Below are 19,753 nucleotides of genomic sequence, written 5' to 3' on the forward strand. Positions count from 1 at the left end.
ATATTTACATGCCCTCATAATCTTTCTTAAAAATAACTACCCCTCCTCTTTAAACAACATCTCTTCTCTTCTCTGATGACATGTTTACTGGGACGAGGGTGGGACAACCTGTCATGAGATCACAACAATAGCAAACCACACTGATCCAACAATCCCATCAATTCCCGATGGACAAAAATCAAGACCCGCCCTAAATTTTTTCTTGTTCAAGAAGCCGCTTTTACTCGGACATACGTCACAATATGGCAAAGAAAAGACTAGGCCTATATACTTCTTAGTATCATATAGTATATAGTACTATATTAGACTTCCGTTTCATGTCAACCTTAAAGCAATAACAATTTAATATGAATAAAATGTGATAAAATACACCGGGACTTATGGGAAATATTTTTCCATTTTATTTTTTTTATTGTGGAGCACATTAAGGGCAGGTGGTGTTTAGTCATTTATTTTCCTACCACAACCTCACATTTTGTTTTTATTTCATTAAGCTAAAAGATTTTTATGGTTGTGAGTTTTATTTTCATTAATGATAAAAGCCTTGATGCTCACTGTTTTGTTGACAAATAATTTTTATCACTGAATGAAACTTTTATTTTTTAATTTAATACTCTTTCCCTGGAAACGCACTGAGCCACACTATTCTGCTATACCGGGGATCTCACGTCATTCTTATAATACACACTGTTTTTAATGCTGCGTTCACTTATGGTATTTTCATGGTAAATGGTAGGCAACCATGGCATCCTACCACCAGCAACACAAGGACAAATGCACTGTCTGACCCTGCAGTTTAGATTATTCATTGCGGCTGACTCAGATCCTGTTAGCAGCAGCAGTATTGCAAAAAGAAGATTCCGATGTTTTTTTTTTTTTTTGTGCCATTGTTCTATACAATTCAGCTATTGTCTAGGTTACTTAATGGGGCTGTAGCATGTGTTTTCAAACAAATAATTGATTATTGACTCTCTCTGTTGCTATTCATTGATTATTGACTATAGAAGTATTTATTAGCCAAAAAGTTTGATCCCCTGGGAATATATCATTAACTGCTGTCCGGTGCATATTTTCTTGCATCTTTTGAAACATCTTTTGAGGCTCTGTGGAACTAAATCAAACAGGCAGGGCTCAATGATGTGCAGCCTTAGCAGGACAAGGACTTAGCCAGAGCAACAGATTAAACCCTTATACTGTATTCAAATATATATATATATATATATATATATATATATTTTTTTTTTTTTTTTTATAATGCCCACCTGAAGCATTGAGATGTTCATACAAACAGAGCATGTTTCAAAAGTGCCACATTTTTTTTTACTTTTTAGGGGAATTAAACCAGATAGCTGACTTACAGTTACCTGTGCATATTGAGCTGAAATCAGCTTTAAAGGAACACTCCACTGTTTTTTTAATGGAATTTAATGCATTTTTGTCTCAGTGCATGCATTGTTTTAGTTTGACAGGGTCGGCGCGAGCTTAGCTTAGCTTAATGAATGGAATCCTTTGTTGCCAGCTAGCATGTCCTGAGTAAAAGTGAAAAAAACAAAACAAAAAAAAAACATAATTACTTCTTGTGGCCTGCGTATTCACAACGAGTACAAATAGCGATGCCGATTAACACAAGGCGATTTCCTAGGCAGATATTGACTTGGGACTATTTTAGGGGGAAGCACTGCTACTTGGGTGCAGAGATATCACAGAGCCGTAGTTCACTGACAAGCCGAGCCATATCGCATTAATTATCGCAGGCGATACGTCCGTGATAATTAATGCGATATGGCTCAGCTTGTCAGTGAACTACGGCTCTGTGTAGTAAATACCGCTCCATCTGAAAGCAGGTGATGGCGATTTACTACTAATAAAGGAACCGGCTTTACTGACGAGATGCGCATAACAATGTCATGCGATATATCGCCCAGCCCTAACTACGAGTTTGTTTACCATCGAAATTATTTAGAAGCTGTTATATTAAAGGTATAGTGGAGGATTTTCCAGAATTTTAGAAAAGAACCGCCCTCTCCACTTTTTGAACAAATGCACATGCGCAACACTCTACCTGCTCCCGAGAGGGAACGCCTATTAAACGTGTGCACGAGAGAGCATGCACGAGCTAATCATAGCTTACATTAACTTTTACTAGCAGTGATTTTAAATGGATTTCTCCAAATAGCATGCCAAACTTTACCTGTCAAGTAGAAACTTCGCGACTGAGGCATCAGTGGGAAGCCCAACCTGTGCTTTTAGCGCACGCCAGCGTGTGAAATATTCTCCCAAAAACACTCTGGTCTTGTTTCTTTCTTCAGAGGCCTTTCTCTTCTTGTCATACAATTCGTAGACACTTTTTCTCTTGCGAGACATTTTGAAAAAAACCCGGTGAGAACGGCGAGCTTCAATGAATGGCTGAAACCGTAGCTCACCACACATATACACCTGAAAGTGCGCATGCGCAGAAAGCGAAAACTACCTAGGGACGAGCATGTACGACGGCCTTACGTAAACATATCACCAGAATGATTGACAACTAGGAGGTCTTGATGATCCACCCGGAAAAAGAAAATCTTCCACTATACCTTTAAGGTACAAATCTTGGATAGTGTGCCTTTAAGGTTACACAAACTTTCCCCTCCCATATTCTTAAACCAAAATCTCTCAAAATGGCCAGTGAATGCAGAGTGAGTTCTCTTTTTTTTTTATTGTATTGTATTTTCTCTTGGTAAAACATTACTAAATGAATGATAAATGTTGTTGTGGAATTACAAGAAATGTTTACTTACCAGATAACAAAATCTTATTGCTTTAATCTAATTTTGCATCTCTCAATCTTATTTTTGCCTATAGGCAGCAAAACAGCTGCAACAAGAATACAGTTAAACAATAGACAGTAAAAAATACTACAAAACAGCACATATAATGTAGATGTTTGAGTACTTTCATTAGTTATGCAACTTGTGAGTGTGAAAAACCTACATGTGCTGACTTTAGACCTGAATGGACTGAATCAGATAGTAAATTGGGTCTGAGTGAGAAAGGGAAAAGAAAACTCACTTCTTTGAACATAAACGTAGGAGCAAAGGTGTTCCAAGAAAGACCTTGATGAAGAGGATGTGACAAATTTGTGATGATGGACCCCAATTTTACCATCATTATCTTCTCTTATTATGCTACAAAGACCCTTTTAGCCAGTATCATTTGTTTGATTAGGAATACAAATCCTTATACTTATTGAATCTGCTGGGGGGAAAATGTATAAAAACATTAAAACTGTATAAAAGTAGAAAAATAGACCAGAAGAGGAGGCGAAGCATGACTCAATATCATGCTTGCTTTCCATTGAAAAACAATGACATTTTCTTTAAATGTCACTGACATGGCTGTCTTCATATATTTACCAACATCTATTTTGCTCTAAAGGGCACACATGAGAATGAATCTCCTACTCATGAGATAGGAAAATTGGTCATATTTAAGATCAGGTTATGCGTCCTCGAGCGTTAACATGATGGTATCTGGAACATTGATGTGGTCTTTTATGAACTAAAACTAAAGCCATAAAAAAAAGAAAAAAACATAATTTGAAATAAATTTAAACATTAAAAAAAAGAGCATAAGAGTTATGTGCTATAACTGTTCATTTTAGAGACTTTAGAGATTTTTTTATTTTTCTAGTTTTAATGTCTATAGTTTTTTTTATTGTGTTTTAGTTGTTATAGTTCTTCAACTTAAACTAAATTTAAAATAAGAAATGTAACTAGCTGAAATAAGATATATATATATATATATATATATATATATATATATATATATATATATATATATATATATATATATATATATATATTTTTTATTATTATTATTATTATTATTATTATTATTATTATTATTTCAGTTAATCCCAAATTCTCATTTTGCCCCATATACTGCTCTTACACCCTCTAGTGGACAAATTATCAACTATTGTTGATTAGTTAATAACCATAATCATCTTAAAATACTGAACAGGGCAAATCAGTTGTACCATCTTTAAAGGCTCTGTGAAATAAAGCACATGCACTGCTGCTTAAACTACTTAAAGTATTTTAAAGAAAAGGCGATTTGTGCGAGAGAAATGTTTCAAAGCGGCTTTAATTCAGAAAGAACATTTAGTCTTTAGTCTGGATCTGTATTTTTGTAGGTTTGTGTGTGGATACTGCTGGGCAGGGTCATGGAACTAACAAATAATGTGAAGAGACTTTAAAACACCCACATAAATTTGAGACTTTTTAACATCAGTCTTTCTGGGTTTGATAACTGTGTTTTAGCAAACACACTTTAACACTAACATAATTTTATTCTTTCACAGACTCAGAATAGACAAAATAGAATGTGATAAAATTGCTGAATGATGCAGAAATTGCAGGTGAACAACTCTTATTACAAAATTTCTTATTTCGTATTATATTATGCGTCAGCTGTCAGAGGGTTTTAATATTGTGAAATTTAGTAATATGGGTAATGTTAGAAGGGCCTTAAACCTATCCTTTATGAAATAGTGTCTCTAGGGCGCCATAAAATCTGCACAGTGATTCGCAATAGCTTGCAAAAATATGAAATCAAGAAACAGTTGCTCTCACATGACGAAGCCATTCCACTTCAAGAACAAAAACACTCAATGATAGAACAAAAATGAGCCACACTCTTTAAAAAAGTTATTTTGCAAGAGACCTTAACTCAGAAACCTAGCTGTAATTCCAAAGTAGCAGTTACAAAAACATCCACCTCTGTAGAAACTGAATATACTGTTATACACTATGGACATATCAGTAAAACCTCAAAGATGTCCTGTTCATGAAATATTACATGTCCCCAGGAGACGAAAGCTTTACTTTGTGCTCCATGAGTCAGAGAGAGGTGCAAGTCAGGGGGGATTTGATTAAGACACGAATGGACTCCTGAGCAAAGGTTATATTCCTCCCCCCATTCCTTGTTGCTACACATTCTGACAGGTGTGCAATGACGATACAGGAATTTACATGGCTGAGAATTAGAGTAAACCACAGTGTGCTATGAGGATTGTAAGAAATAAAGAATGTCCAGGCAGTCGTGATGTGAAGATGGTTAAGTCTTTATTGCAAAGTGACAAAGTACTTTGGTTTTATACAATCCTCCCCGTAATGTGTCTGTTTTAATTGATTCCCGTCACCAGTGTTCCACAGTATAAAAACGCTGTTTTACAATGATTTAATAAAAAACAGAGATTAACCCTTAAATGCATGAATGTTTCGCCAATCATAATTACATTCTGGTCTTTAGCGACCCAAATCTATATCTAACACAGGTAGGTGGATCTCTACCTGTCGCGATAATATAAAACTCTCGAGTAGCAATTGCAGAAGAATAAAATAAAGCATATTTTGTTTCCTTTTGGAGCTTGTACGGGTTCAGTTTGAGCAGATGTATTATACCATCATCACTGTCCTCGTCAGAGCTCATTTCCCCGTACTTTCAGCATCTGGCTCATATTCGCGATCTCAAACATATTCTCAAAACTATCATTTTCAGCAACTTCAAATCAATATTTTGATCGCTGACAGCTTTTTCACCAGATCCAAGTGACAGTGACACTAATATTTGATTGTGTTCAGTACTTGCTCTGCAGTAAATCGCTGAGCCATTTCGAGTTTTGCTGATATTCTTCCTATTCTTTTGTTTTCTGCCTGCGGTAACTATGAGTGAAACGTCACTTCATCATTGTGCATCAGACATTGCCACCTTGTGGAATAAAGGTGAATTAATTTGCACTTATTCAGTCATCAAAGATTCAATTATTGTTGTGCAGAAAAAAAATATACTAACACTGTACACACCTCGGGTCATAAGCGACCCTATACAATTTTTACAAAAATTGAAAGGGAAAACATTTTTATTTATTTATTTTTTGCAGGGTTTTTCCTACTTAAAGAATTACGAGGCGACCGCCTCCGTCAAATTTCGTGCCGGCTCTCCACAAAACTCAGTCACAGTCTCAGATGCACTTTTTCCACCGTTGCGGTTCCCGGCCTGTGTCCATTATCAAACTGTATAGTTTGCCAATAGTGCTGCACGGATCATAATCCATGGATCTAATTAATCGAGGGTCGGACCTAATTAATCAAGGGTGAATGACAGATGAATCATTATAATGTCGAGTTGGTCAAAACCAATTGAGTTTTATAAAGACACGGAAACTCTCATCACGGTAAAACGTAATGAACGTGCATCACTCTTTTATTTTCGTTTTCAACAACGTAATTCTCTTCAAGGAAAACACATGCCAAGGCTCGACATTAACGCTTGTCTGGGACACGTGTTTTTTTTTAAGGGACAAGTGAAAGAGAATTGTACTTGCCCAACCGGACAAATGCCCTGATTAAAACAATTTTCAATATAAAAAAATAACTAGGGAATCACGGAAACCATGAGGATGATTCTGATTTTATTTCATTTAATGTAAGTGGCGATTGATAGCCTATAGTTGATAATAATATATAGGCCTACCTAATGTACTTATATACGGTAATAAAGTTGTGCTGTTGATGCTCACGCATTTATTTATAACATATTATACAGTTAAGAAACATCACACCAGAGTGCTGTTTTCCTGAATACCATCACGATTGACTGAGACACTGATTTCATAACAGTTCAATAAACAAATAGTTAAAATTAAGTCACTTACATTTTAGACGCAATGACTGTTTTTGTTCTATTTCAGCAGCGAAAATAGTTCCAAAGAAAGATCACAGCATAACCATATAACGCATCTCACAGGAAAACTCACAGTATGTAAATTTTGCTGCTAGAGGTCGCTTATTCAAAACACTAACAAAGGTGTGGCTTGATGATGCCGTAAATGAGCATGGAATCGTGGAAGGTGTCCTCTTCACCTCCACAGCCGATGGAAAGCAATTGCTAATGTATTCAAGTTTTATAGACATTACTGTGGTATGAAGCAGGGCGGGGCTGAGAGCCTGGGACATTTTTCATCGCTGTTTTAAATGCCGCAGTTGGCCGCTGCATGCCGCTCTTTCGCTTTGTTGTTTGTGCATATTTTACGATTAGAGTTTTTTTCAATTGACCCAAGTGAAAATCTGTAAATTAAATTTTATAATTTACAGAATTTCACTTGGGCCAATTGAAAAATGTAGATGTTATCAGTCACTAGAAAATTTTGAGTTAGGGAGGTTAGAATTTTTTTACAGTGTAGACTAATTCAAATTGTGGGGTAACGCAGCACTGTTTTACTTGATTAAAACAATCATACTAAATATATATATATTTGAGCGTGTGAAAGTTATGTTATAAAGTTACTTGCGTATGAGACGCTTGTTGCACATTGTATTAAGCTAGATCTAAGAATATCATATTAATAAAAGCTGGATGACTTGTTTTGCTAAATGGCATGCAATTCTTTTCAAAACGTATGGTTGAGTAAATGCTGTATTACTTTTAATACAAATAAAGCTCTTTCTGTCATGACAACTCTTAAAGTGGTTGGCATGGTAATGTGTATGACAATGTTGTATGTTTGGTCTGGAATAGATGCTGTTGCTGCTTTTATTCCTGCTGCTGCTGCAGAGCAAGTAGGACTTGCTACGGCCAATGCACACACGACACGCTGCTGTGAGCAAGTAAGACATGCTGCTGCTGTACAATATAGTGTACATGAATTACCCGTAGCAGATCAATTCAGGTGGAGCATTGACAGGCAACATAATGACACAGTGACGGGACTTTACAATGGTTAAAATAGCTGATTTCTCTGGATTTATTCATTGTTGGAAACATTTGGGATAATGTAAATTTAATCCAAAAATCTCATATTGTGCCCTTAATTATCCTGTACAATTTCAAAATGTATTAACAATCCTAATAATAGACATTATTTTTCTTAATGAAAAATATGATTTAGGCTATTTTTATATTTGGGGTAAAATGTGACCTGGACACCTCCTCGTGCTTCGCCCACCCACCTGTTGAGCTGGTTTCAAGGGGGCTAAAACTGTCAAACTGAATCTGGATTTGTATTCCACAGGCGTAGTGAACGCTCAGACTGAGTTTAAGCATCATTAGTATTCTAACCCTGACCTTGCTGTACTCATGGACCTGTAGTTAGTTAAATATTCAGATTAAATATTCAAATGTTGCTGAGGCTGGTTTGTCCTTGATGGATTTATCCAGTGGAGAGTAGGGCTGGGAGATACAATAAGCTAGAAGAGATCCCAAATTATCCTAGAGAATGCAGAAATGTTCAGAAATGAATATATGTTAAATCTGTTGACATTACCACCAGTCTGTTAAACTCATTTGACAAGTATAAGAAATAGGCCTAAACACAAAAAGGATTGTGCATTTTTCCCTTACCAACTATTTTTTGTTATTATAATAGCTAGCCTACTACTTTGAATCGGAACCGGAATCATTTGGCGGAACCGGAAAATTTCTTACGATTCTGGTTTCGGTTCCGGTTCCGGCAAACGCATAATATTTGTATATTGATAGCCTAGGCTACTGTGTGGTCGAAAAGACTGTGAAAGTAAAGCTGTTTCATATATATTGACAACTGCTCTCTCTCAGGGTCAACGACAGCGCAAACAGATTTTAATGTTCCGGTGTTTTAGGAATAAGATCGCGTGGGTGTTTGAATCGAGATCTTTTAAAGATGAATCGTGCAGCTCTACTGTCTTTACACGCTCGCTCGCCCTCTCGCTCTCTCTCTCTCTCACTCACTCACTCACTCACTCTCACTCTTGGTATCTGACGCAAAACGTAGGCTATTCGAGTAGGTGAGGGCCTTTCAGTGCATCCATTACTATTTTAATATGAGATGAGACGTCGCTATTAATGGATAAGTTCCCAGCACTTTGCCCACACATCACCCCAGAACCGTTTTCGTAAATTAGGAATTTCGCACGGTTCCGTTCCGGTATTTTTCAATAACAATAACGGTTCTGGATAAGAACCGATTCTCGGTTCCCAACCCTAGTGGAGAGGTAGGCTACTAAAATATAATAAAAATGTAAAAAAAAATTAACACACTTCTCAAACCAAAGCTCCATTAATTCTGACTGAATCTCTGTGTAGGCTATATTAGTTTAATGGTCAGGTTCATTTATTCACTTAAATTTAACATGCTACATTTCTCCTGTCAACAATTTGGAAGGCTACTCTTAGATTAACTGATAAATTTAGCTAATGTTTTCTTCCTGTTTTTTTTTTCTGACAAGGCACCAATCAGAGTCAATATTGATAAATGATTGTCTGCTGGAGTGTGAACTGTGCACCATGTGAAACAGTCTGGTCTATAACTTGTCATGAAGTCATTGAAGCAGGTGATGAGGTGTGAAACAAATCAATCAATATCCTGTGGGAATATGACTCTTCAAATGGACCCACACTAAACATACTCTTACAAACACTCACTATTTGCTCAAACTCAATTTATTCACTTGAAATAGGCTACTGTAGTTTTTCATGTAACGTGTCTCTCCTCAAGGTTTCACAAGTAAAAGCTTTTGTCAGTAAAATAAATACCATACAGTTACCTGGATACTGCTGCATGGTATGAGAACAGATTTCTCTTTTAAGTGAAGAATGTGACTGCACAGTTCTGCAAAAACATATTTATAACACAGCTGTGCACAAACAAGTCAGCAAAATCAAGATATTACAAAATCACATCCATGCAAGAGCTCAAACTAAATAATTCGTTTTATTATAACGCATTAACCCTCTGTTATATAAAAGATCAAATCGAAATAAAAAAATCTAAAATCTCTCCCAACCTTTTTTGTGTTTCCAGTGCACTGCTTTGTAATTGTTTTTCTGTGTAAAAATGCTCCAGACGGATGAATTTGACTTTTTGTGCATGAGCAGTGTTTTAGTGTTAAAGTCAGCATGAAACGGATGTTGTGTGATAGTCTTTTCTTCCTATTGTGACGTATATCCGAGTGAAATGGCTTTTTGTTTGCTTGTAATGTTTGCTAAGTGATCTCATGTGAGTGGCAGATTGTCTTGTCCTCACAGCGAAAAACACATTATCAGAGAAGAGAAGAGACTTGAAGTTACAAGAACCGCAACCTTTAGAAACTCCTCTCGTTACTTTGTTCCTTTACATTTACAGTTCCTTTCCTTTACACTTAAAAGTAGTGTGTTATTTTACAACGGACTGATTCCTAAACACGCTTCAGGACTCTCTAGGTATTTGGTGCTTTACAGCTTTAATTAGCCATTTTCAATGTATATTGTCATTAATAACACACACAATGAATGTATTAGAGGGTTAATATAACACATAAACATTAATACGTGACAGTTCTTGTGTGTTTGTCCTGAAAGATATCTTTGGAAAATAAATGAATGATTTGATAATTTGGATCAAAGAAAGCACATACCTGCCTGTTGCCATGCACTATAAATGTGTGTGTCTGTACCCACATCTTTCATTTAAAGTCTTAAGCAATCACACAAAGAGCAGGCGGAGGCTGCATCTGCTGACGTACAGTCAGTGGCTGTGAGAGAGTCGGTTTACTCCGAGCCACTGAATCACAGAGCATCTCTACAGGAGCATCTCCAACAAACAAGCAGCAGAGGATTTTCAAAGATACTGCAACATCTGATTCTTCAACTACATCTGCAGCTCTCTGCTTCCTTTATTGTTATTTATATATCATCTGAACCAGTTTTGTTCTTCCAAAGCCTATTCTTTTTCCTCTCTAATTTCCATCTCTCATCTGTTGTCTGTTCTTCCCAGTCTCTTTATCTTCACAAATCCTGATGAACGACTCAAACCTGCAGTTTCTTAAAGGGCAGAAACCTGCAAACAGCACGTCTTTGCCTCCTAATGGCAGTACTGTGGATCCTCCAGCAGGGGCGCTGTGCGAGCAGGTCCAGATCCAGGCGGTGGTTTTTCTCACCTTGGGTATTGTGAGTCTCCTGGAGAACATCCTCGTCATCTCGGCTGTGGTCAAAAACAAAAACCTTCACTCTCCAATGTACTTTTTCCTGTGCAGCCTGGCTGCTGCGGACATGTTGGTAAGTGTATCGAACTCTCTGGAGACCATTTTCATCGCAGTGCTAAACAGTCGCCTTTTGGTGGCCAGTGACTATTTTGTGCGTTTGATGGACAATGTGTTTGACTCGATGATCTGCATTTCTCTTGTGGCATCCATCTGCAACCTTCTGGCCATTGCCGTCGACCGCTACGTCACGATTTTCTACGCCTTACGCTACCACAGCATAGTGACCGTACGCAGAGCGCTGGTCGCCATCGCCGCGATCTGGCTGGTGTGTGTGGTTTGTGGGATCGTCTTTATAGTGTACTCGGAGAGCAAGACCGTGATCGTGTGTCTAATCACAATGTTCTTTGCCATGCTGGTTCTCATGGCAACTCTCTACGTACACATGTTTCTTCTCGCCAGACTTCATGTCCAGAGAATCGCAGCATTACCCCCAGCAGCAGCCGCCGCTGGCAACCCGGCCCCACGTCGACACAGCTGCATGAAGGGAGCCGTGACCATCTCCATCCTCCTCGGAGTGTTTGTGTGTTGCTGGGCGCCCTTTTTCCTCCACCTCATTCTGCTGGTGTCCTGTCCGCACCATCCGCTCTGCCTCTGCTACATGTCTCACTTCACCACGTACCTGGTCCTCATTATGTGCAACTCTGTGATTGACCCCCTCATCTACGCCTGCCGCAGCCTGGAAATGAGGAAGACTTTTAAGGAGATACTCTGCTGTTTTGGCTGCCAGTCTCCAGTTTAGATGTCAGTAAAGAATGTCTGATTTGAAACAAAGACTGGATGTGTCAAGAAATCGTTTACCTTGATGGAAGATGCCAAAAGCTTGGTGGTCAGAATAATTTTGCACATGCTGAGATGAGGGTATGAAAGGAAAGCTTTAAACCTGGAAGGTTCAGGTGCTGTAAGAAAATCAGAGAGCTCGAGGGTAGATTGAATGTTTTGCTGAAAAAAGCAGATCAATTATTTGTTACACTCTTAGAAGAAAAGATTCTATGGAATCTTTAAGGGTTCTGTTGGGTGCTTCATATAAAAGGGTTCCCATCATGGGATAATTTTATGGATTTCATTTTAATTTGTTATAATGAAATTTTATCAATTAAATGGCTACATAATTATAAATAAATACTTGAAAACTTCATTATTTCAAATTCAAATAAGTAAATTAATCACATTGATCATGTGACTCTACATGTTCTTTCATTGAAGCCAAGGCACTCTCATATCAATACATACATATTTTGCGTTTTGGCAAATTTTTGTGGCGAATTTGTATGATCTTGAACCACTTGCTTAATTTTTCCTATAAATCATACGTTTTTTGTACAAATCAGATAGTCAAGAATTTGCCAAAAAATAAAATAGTCATGTGTTCTCATGAGAACGGGTTGTTGAAGCACAAGATGCCCTTTGGATCATCTCAAGTTTTAAACAAGCTTGTAGCGTTCATGCAGCTTGAGTGCAAAAGAAGGACAAACCAAATAAAAAGAATTATAATAAAGATTTAGAATAACCTTTTCACTAGTGGTATTACACTTTCAGACCCCACAGTACAGTATGTTTAAAATGTGTAAATAGTATATTTTAGGTATATGTGACAATGTTCGGACCATTCTGTCTGATAACGGTGTGTAATTGCTTGTGTTCAAAGTTGCTGAAGTGAAATCTTACTAACAGTCATGTCGTGAAACTTTCTTTTGGGGCATTAAATAAATCAGGGCACATCCTAAACATATGACTGGATCTGTTCATCTTTAATGGTGTCCAACTTTGTTGCTTATAGTTGTCAGAATCAGACTTGGACTTAATCCCATCAGCATATGCAGTCAAACTCAGCCCAACTGCTGCAGTCAGCTTGTGTGGATCAATTAGTCTCAAATATCTCTGTTTTTGCCTTTCAGCGGTGGAATGTGACTGGGGACTGAGCCAACTGAACATGTCAGTTCCAACATCAAATATCCCTCATTTTTGGTGTTTTTGCCTTTTATTCTGAAAGGGGACAGAGAGAGAAAAACAGGATCAGAAAAGCAGGATTAAAACTCAGGTTGCCAAAAGCACAACTGCACTGTGTGACAGAATGCTGCCTACAAGACTCTGACCAAATATCCCTCTAATTCCACTAAACCGCAATATAGTTTAGCTTTTTATGGTTACAAAGTGGTTTGAGTTTAATATTCTGCTTATTTAGCTGACCTTTTTGTATTGAGTCTCACTGCAATGTTATTTGGACTGTGCTTGCCACTCTATTAACACTTTAAGCGCATGAACTTTAGCACTTGACTTGTAACTGTGGCCACAAGCTTCAGCAAATATCTGCAAAAAAAGTCAAATAAAAAGAATAAGCATATCATAGCATGTGTTCTCTGTTCCTTCTTGTGGGAAACATGAAACTGTGTGTGTGTGGTTCTGGAACTTAATACCAGGATATTTTGATGTATTGGGGACATTTTTGGTCCCCGTGAGGAAAACGACTTTTAAATCATTTAAGGGATATTTTTTGAAAATGTAAAAATGCAGAAAGTTTTCTGTAACGGGTAGAATTGGGGTTAGTGTAAGGGGATCATGTACGCATGTAACCGTGGGGACTTAAATAGAGGTTCCCATGAGGAAACAAGGTTATAAATCATACAGAATGCGTTTTTTGAAAATGCAGAAAGTTTTCTATGGTGGGTAGGTTTAAGAATACACAGATTGTACAGTATAAAAAGATAGCAGACCAGACGTGTGTTATTTTTTATTTATTTATTTTTTCAGTTCGAAAATCCTCTTCCTTCTTATTTTTCACCACAAATCTGGTATATATATATATATATACTTGTTGTATATATACTTGGAGACACAACTTTATAGTTCAGATGCAAAAGCCTCTAAGTGCCATCTGAAATTTTCTTCTAGAATGATAATTTTTATCAAGCTCGTATATTTAAGTTCAGTAATTTCACTTAAATGACTATTAATAGGTCATTTTCATTGTCATTTAAGTGAAATTACTGAACTACTGAAATTACTGACCAGCACCACGTCCTCTTCTACCACTATTTGAAGAATTCATCTTCTAGAATCTGACAGTAAGTTTTGGGAGTTCATTTTTAGTCCATCTCTGCAAAACGGACTTCAGGGTAGGAGATGGACTAAAAATAAACTCCCAAAACTTATTCAAACGTATTCTGGAAGATGAATTCTTCAAATAGTGGTAGAAGAGGACGTGGTGCTGGTCCTTCAAGAGTCACTCTCAATCTGTCTGTCTATAAAGCCTATAAAAAAACAGTCTTCATGTATTTTACTACACTTCAGCTTGTGATTCTTATTAAATGGGGGTCATTTTTAGGATTCTTTGCCTAACCTAAGTCTCTGAGACCCTGACACCTTGCTCTTCTGGAGACTTCAGGTAGGTTGCAGTTCTGGAAAATGGTGGCGCTGGAGACTTAAGTGTTCCTGATGGTTTCACACTTAATTCTTCACCATAATTCTTCATTCTTTTGCAGTTAACATGTGTCTTTTCTTCTCCACCTGTTTTTGTCTGATCCTGCTGACCCAATGAGCATTTCACTGTCCAATGGTCATGCCTTAACTGCAATCTCTAGTATTGCATTCTTCTCATGGCGATGTAATAATTTTTGACTTTTCAGTCTTTGTTAAATCTCTTTTTTGGCTTATTTTATCTGTAAAAGAAAACTTGCCTAATAATTCTGCACACCTGAAAATAAGGCGTTTATCATTTCCAGCCTTCATGAACAATTATATATCACTTATAAATGATTAAATACAAAATGAATAGTAGTTATTAAGATTAATATGGTTTGGAATTGGCTAAATGTTCCTGGGAATAAAATATGATCAGAAAATCAACGTGCCTAATAATTCTGCACACACTGTATATTCTTTCAGAATACAGTTATTTCTATCATATAAAAAAACTTTTTTTAGTCATTTGTTTTTTAGTATTCCCTCCCACCCTTTAGTACAGCAAGTCAGATGAACTCTGTGCACTATATTGTACCGAATAAACACCTCTGTGTCCTGAAAGATTAACTATTAAGTGAGAAAATGATCAAAGTCCTTCCATAATGAATGATCAGTTAATGGTTACCTGTATGAATACAGCAAAGAATTCATAAAACACTGGAAAACACCTATAGTTTGCTATAGGTTGGACTAAAATGCTTTGGTTCCCCTAGTGATGTATTTTAGAAAGAACTACACTGCCAAATCTTGAGAAATTTCTTAACGAAACATTCCACAATTTGTTGGATACATTAAAGCATATGCATATATATATTTATGCATATATATATCTGAAGTCTTCACGCGAACAAAATGCTGAGTTTTGCGTTCATTTAATTCTACCCCACCTTAAAATAACATTAAAACTGAGCATGTATTTCTAGCAGGTAAAATGCTGTAAATACATGACATCCGATCAAATTACCTTATCTTTTGTAGTCAAAACTGGTGCTAAAAGAGGAGTATGGGAAATCCATTTCTCATTAATATTCATAAACTCGTTACCATAGCTATTCTTACCTGTAAAAAATACATATCTGTAATACTATTTTCACTAGTTAAAATGCTTTAAATTTCAACCAGTTTCAACTAGTTAAAACTATAATTCTTGATATCTGTAATTGTATTTTCACTATATATAGCCTATATATATGTGTATGTGTGTGTGTGTGTGTGTGTATATATATATATATATATATATATATTAGCTGTGAACATTCATTTGGCAGATATTTAAGTAAATTCAATGACAGGGAATCAAACCCATGACCTAGTATTGCTTGCGCTTAGATCTAACAGATGAGCTACAAAGATGATGCACTTGAAGGTTGAACACCCCTTAAGGCTATACTGTACATAGCCTGCTAATAGAGACTCAAGAGACAATACATCAGTAATAATACTGGAGGGGGGAATAAGAACATAATACGAATGTTTATTACTTATCAATGAGGGCCAATAGTTAATGATGTTAATGATCCTGCCTTCACACTTTCTGGACATTAATTATCAGTGCTGGTCACTGCTGGAGGAAGAGCAAGCTGTAGCCTACACACTGATTCAGATGGTATCTTGGAGTTTAGCATGTGTAATTTGCATCATTTATGCTCTGATGCAAACCCCAAAGCAAATTATAACTGACAACCACAGGGGTCAATAATGGCCAAAATCCAGAACTTATAGGTCTGCATATTCTGTGCCTTGCTTGAACACACAACACCACCTCCATGGCAGGGGGAAGGTCATTGGGTTTCTACACACATCAGCAATACTTGAGAGTACATGAGAGTTGGCAGAAATCCTATGACAGTGATCTGAGAGAAAGAACATCAGTTCTTCTTCCATAGGGATTATAAAATATCCTATATATTTAAAAATATAAAAATATCCTGACTCTTCTAAGCTTTATAATGGGAGTAACTGAGATTTTGAAGCCCCAAAAAGCACATCCATCCATCATAAAAGTAATCCATACTGCTCCAGTGGGTTAACAAATGTCTTCTGAAGCGAAGCGCTGCGTTTTTGTAAGAAAAATATCCATAATTATAACTTTATAAACCGTAATCACTCCTGGATAGCGGTTGTCTGCGCGTTCACGATAGTCGAGTTCCGGTGTATGACGTAGTGTAAGCTTATGAGAGTTCACACTGCACGATTTTTAAAGTAGTCCGGTCACTGTTCTTTTCACACTGCACGACTTTCTGGGGTAGCATTCAGTTGCTGGTGTGTTCCATAGACTGTAAAAAATAGTGTTCACACTGCACGATGGATCAGCGACAGGGCTTTCACACTGCAAGACTAGAAAAGAAAGAATCGCCGACAACTTCTGTCTGGTCCGCAAACTACGTTGCGCAACTAAACACACGTGAGAAGTGATAAGGATATAACGCAAGATCACGCGTGCATGAGACCGGAGTTCTCACCATAGACAGTAAAAGAAATGGACACAGCGACCCCATTGGAACTCAATTGAGACAAGTGAAGCCCATTTTTCGCGATTTCTTAGCACTTCCTTTCCTGATGCGCAGACTCAAACCGAGCAAAGCGTTACACGGACCACGTGAGCAACCCGTCTGTCTTCTAGTAGCTGCGCCAAGAGAAATCTGAATCATTCCCTTCCGAATCTTGCAGAGACGGAGAGTGTGAGTAGGAGCTGTCCATGAGCTTGGAGCAGGAGCAACTTTTGCTAGGTATTCTGATTAATTATATTGTCATTTTGCCTCCACGTCCCCCCGATTGCCCGCGAGCTTCTCCTCCTGTCCATACGGTAATCTCTCTACTGTGCGACAGAGAGTCGCGTGGTTATGACGCAATCGTTAGCCTACTTTTACAAAAACTGCTTCTACGGGGCCATAACATAAGCTACAAGGTAATGGAGCATTTTATACATTGTCGTGTTTCTTTAGAAATAAATAATGGACAAATGGAGTCTTTAAACGCCTCAGATGTAAAGTTATTCGCTGTCAAAGTGACGCCAAAATGAATGGGAGTCAATGGGATGCTAACTGCAGGTGAAGTTCTGCTACAAGATGGCGGCACGCGGCCGACTTCAACTTCCGGTCGACTTCCTTCTCCCCTGGTTCTCACGCGACACTGAAATAGGCTCTATGCACGATCGCTTCCGCGTTTTGTCTCAGCCCGCCCAGTTACATCCGGTGCTGCGTCGGAAGCTGTTTTTGGTACTACTAATACTAAAGTATTCGGAGATAATGGTAAATTACACTCGCTGTTTACAAGAACTTCAAGCGGTTAACGTGAATGATGTTAACAATATTGTGAGGCAGTTAGCTGTCACACCTAAGAGTAAGAAAGAGAAGGGCTTTAAATTATATATTTCGAGCTACATCGACAACTTTGAGGGTGAGTATTCTCTCATATCATGCGGAATCCGACTAGTGAATTGGTTTCTAAAATCGTTGTGTCCGTTTCTGAGAAAATGAATTTTATGAAAGTTTTGCTGCTAGTAGGCTACACTTCGCTATGCGGAAGTAAAAATGCTGGCTGAGATTCTCCCGGAAATACGTCAGCAGCGTTCGTGCATAGAGCATATTGTTATTAAAAATTATGGCCTGCAAGAAGATTGTGATCCAAATTTGTCTGTGCGCTGATTTGCAGCGAAAAGGAGAAGAAGAAAAAAAAATTCGGCGAGCGAAAATAGGGCCTAAAATCGTTCAGTGTGAACTCGGCATTAGGTGAGAGCAGATGCCTTTCACGGTTCAAACAAATAGGGCTGGGCAATAAACTCAAGCTCCTCTTACATTCCTCTTTAAAAATGATCGTTTTAGACTTCTAATTCGTGACCGGTGTTTTGTTTTGCTCTATTCTCTGTGCTTCGCGTTCATCAATGAGTCATGCACGGTCAGAGGTCACTCTTCAGCCGAACTAGACTTTTGTACAGCTGTTACCGGAAGCCCGTTTATATAGTTTATAAAGTTATGCATATAGATATTTTTCTTACAAAAACGCATCACTTCAGAAGGCCTTGATTAAACCTGTAGAGCCGTATGGATAACATTTATGATGGATGGATGCACTTTTTTGGGCTTCAAAATCTAAAGTACCATTCACTCCCATTATAAAGCTTGGAAGAGCCTGGATATTTTTTTTATATAACTATGATTGTGTTTGGCTGAAATAAGAAAGTCATATACACCTAGGATGGCTTCAGGTTGAGTAAACGGTAAACTAACCCTTTAACCCGCATTGCGGTGCCAAACATTAGCTGTGTCCCAATAGAGTGCATGTAGTGCGAAACAACTTGATTGTGGGAAGAAAAAAAAATTCCCTGAATGAGGCCAAAGCGAATGTGGGTTTCCTAAAAAGGATAACCGAATAGATTCATGGCTATTGGTTAAATTATCTAATAATAGCCACCAAGATGAGTGATGTTAAAGGGAAAGTAAGCTGTTTCAGATTACGTTGTTTCAGAGCGAATGTGTGTAAAGATTACAAAGGCAAATTTTTTTTTTTTTTTGGAGTAACATCCACCATTGAATCGTTCACAATAAAGATAGCAATGCACATTAAGAAAGTCCATTTTAATTTGTCCACAATCAGTCATCACAAGAGGGAGCTATAAAGTCATTTCACATTCACGTCATTAATCGAATGAATTTAAGGCATTGAATTAGCTGCCATCTATACTGGCCAACAACTTCTCTCTTGCTGCTGAAAATATTGTCGTTGATAGTTTAGATTTAGCTGAGTATGACATTTACAAGAACTGGTGCAAAACACAGAAGCCTAATCACAAATAAAAGCAAATGCTGTCAGTAGAGCTTGTACTGAACCTGGAATATTCCTTTAAATAGATAGAGTAATCTGCAGATGGCATTGGTCTCTGAGAGATATGGCAGCTAAATCCTTGTTTCTGATATAGATATGACCTGGGGGAAGAAATTGAGCAGGTGGATTTAGGTGGATTGGTCCTGGGTTTTTAATGCCATCAGAAGTGGCCTGAAACAGAAAGTTTTCAGTTTTTTTTTTTTTTTTCTGGAACAGAAGGCTATAGATTTGTGAGGGAAGGGAGCTGGCAACGGCTTATCTTCTCAGCATATCACCTGTGCAGTGATATCAAGATGGAACAGACAAACTGATTCAATTATAGCCAAGAGGTGTACCAGAGGTGCTTTTGGCACGCCAAAAAAAAAAATTTCTTCAGTAAAACACGCACAACAACACTCGCTTAATCTAGGTCATTAACCCTATCACTC

The 19,753-nt window shown here is 37.6% G+C and overlaps 1 protein-coding gene across 1 annotated transcript in view; it reads left to right on the plus strand.

Annotated features, from left to right (window-relative positions):
* Positions 1 to 13,356, plus strand: part of mc3r (melanocortin 3 receptor) — a 14,238-nt gene extending 882 nt beyond the window's left edge. Inside the window, exon 2 of the mRNA XM_084389664.1 lies at positions 10,775 to 13,356. Coding sequence (XP_084245790.1) covers positions 10,798 to 11,781 — 984 coding nt within the window. The 5' untranslated portion in view covers positions 10,775 to 10,797 and the 3' untranslated portion in view covers positions 11,782 to 13,356. The remainder of the gene's footprint in view (positions 1 to 10,774) is intronic.
* Positions 13,357 to 19,753: the final 6,397 nt, after the last annotated feature.

The sequence above is a fragment of the Rutilus rutilus genome (assembly GCF_951802725.1).
Source record: "Rutilus rutilus genome assembly, chromosome: 19".
NCBI classification, from domain to species: Eukaryota; Metazoa; Chordata; class Actinopteri; order Cypriniformes; family Leuciscidae; genus Rutilus; species Rutilus rutilus.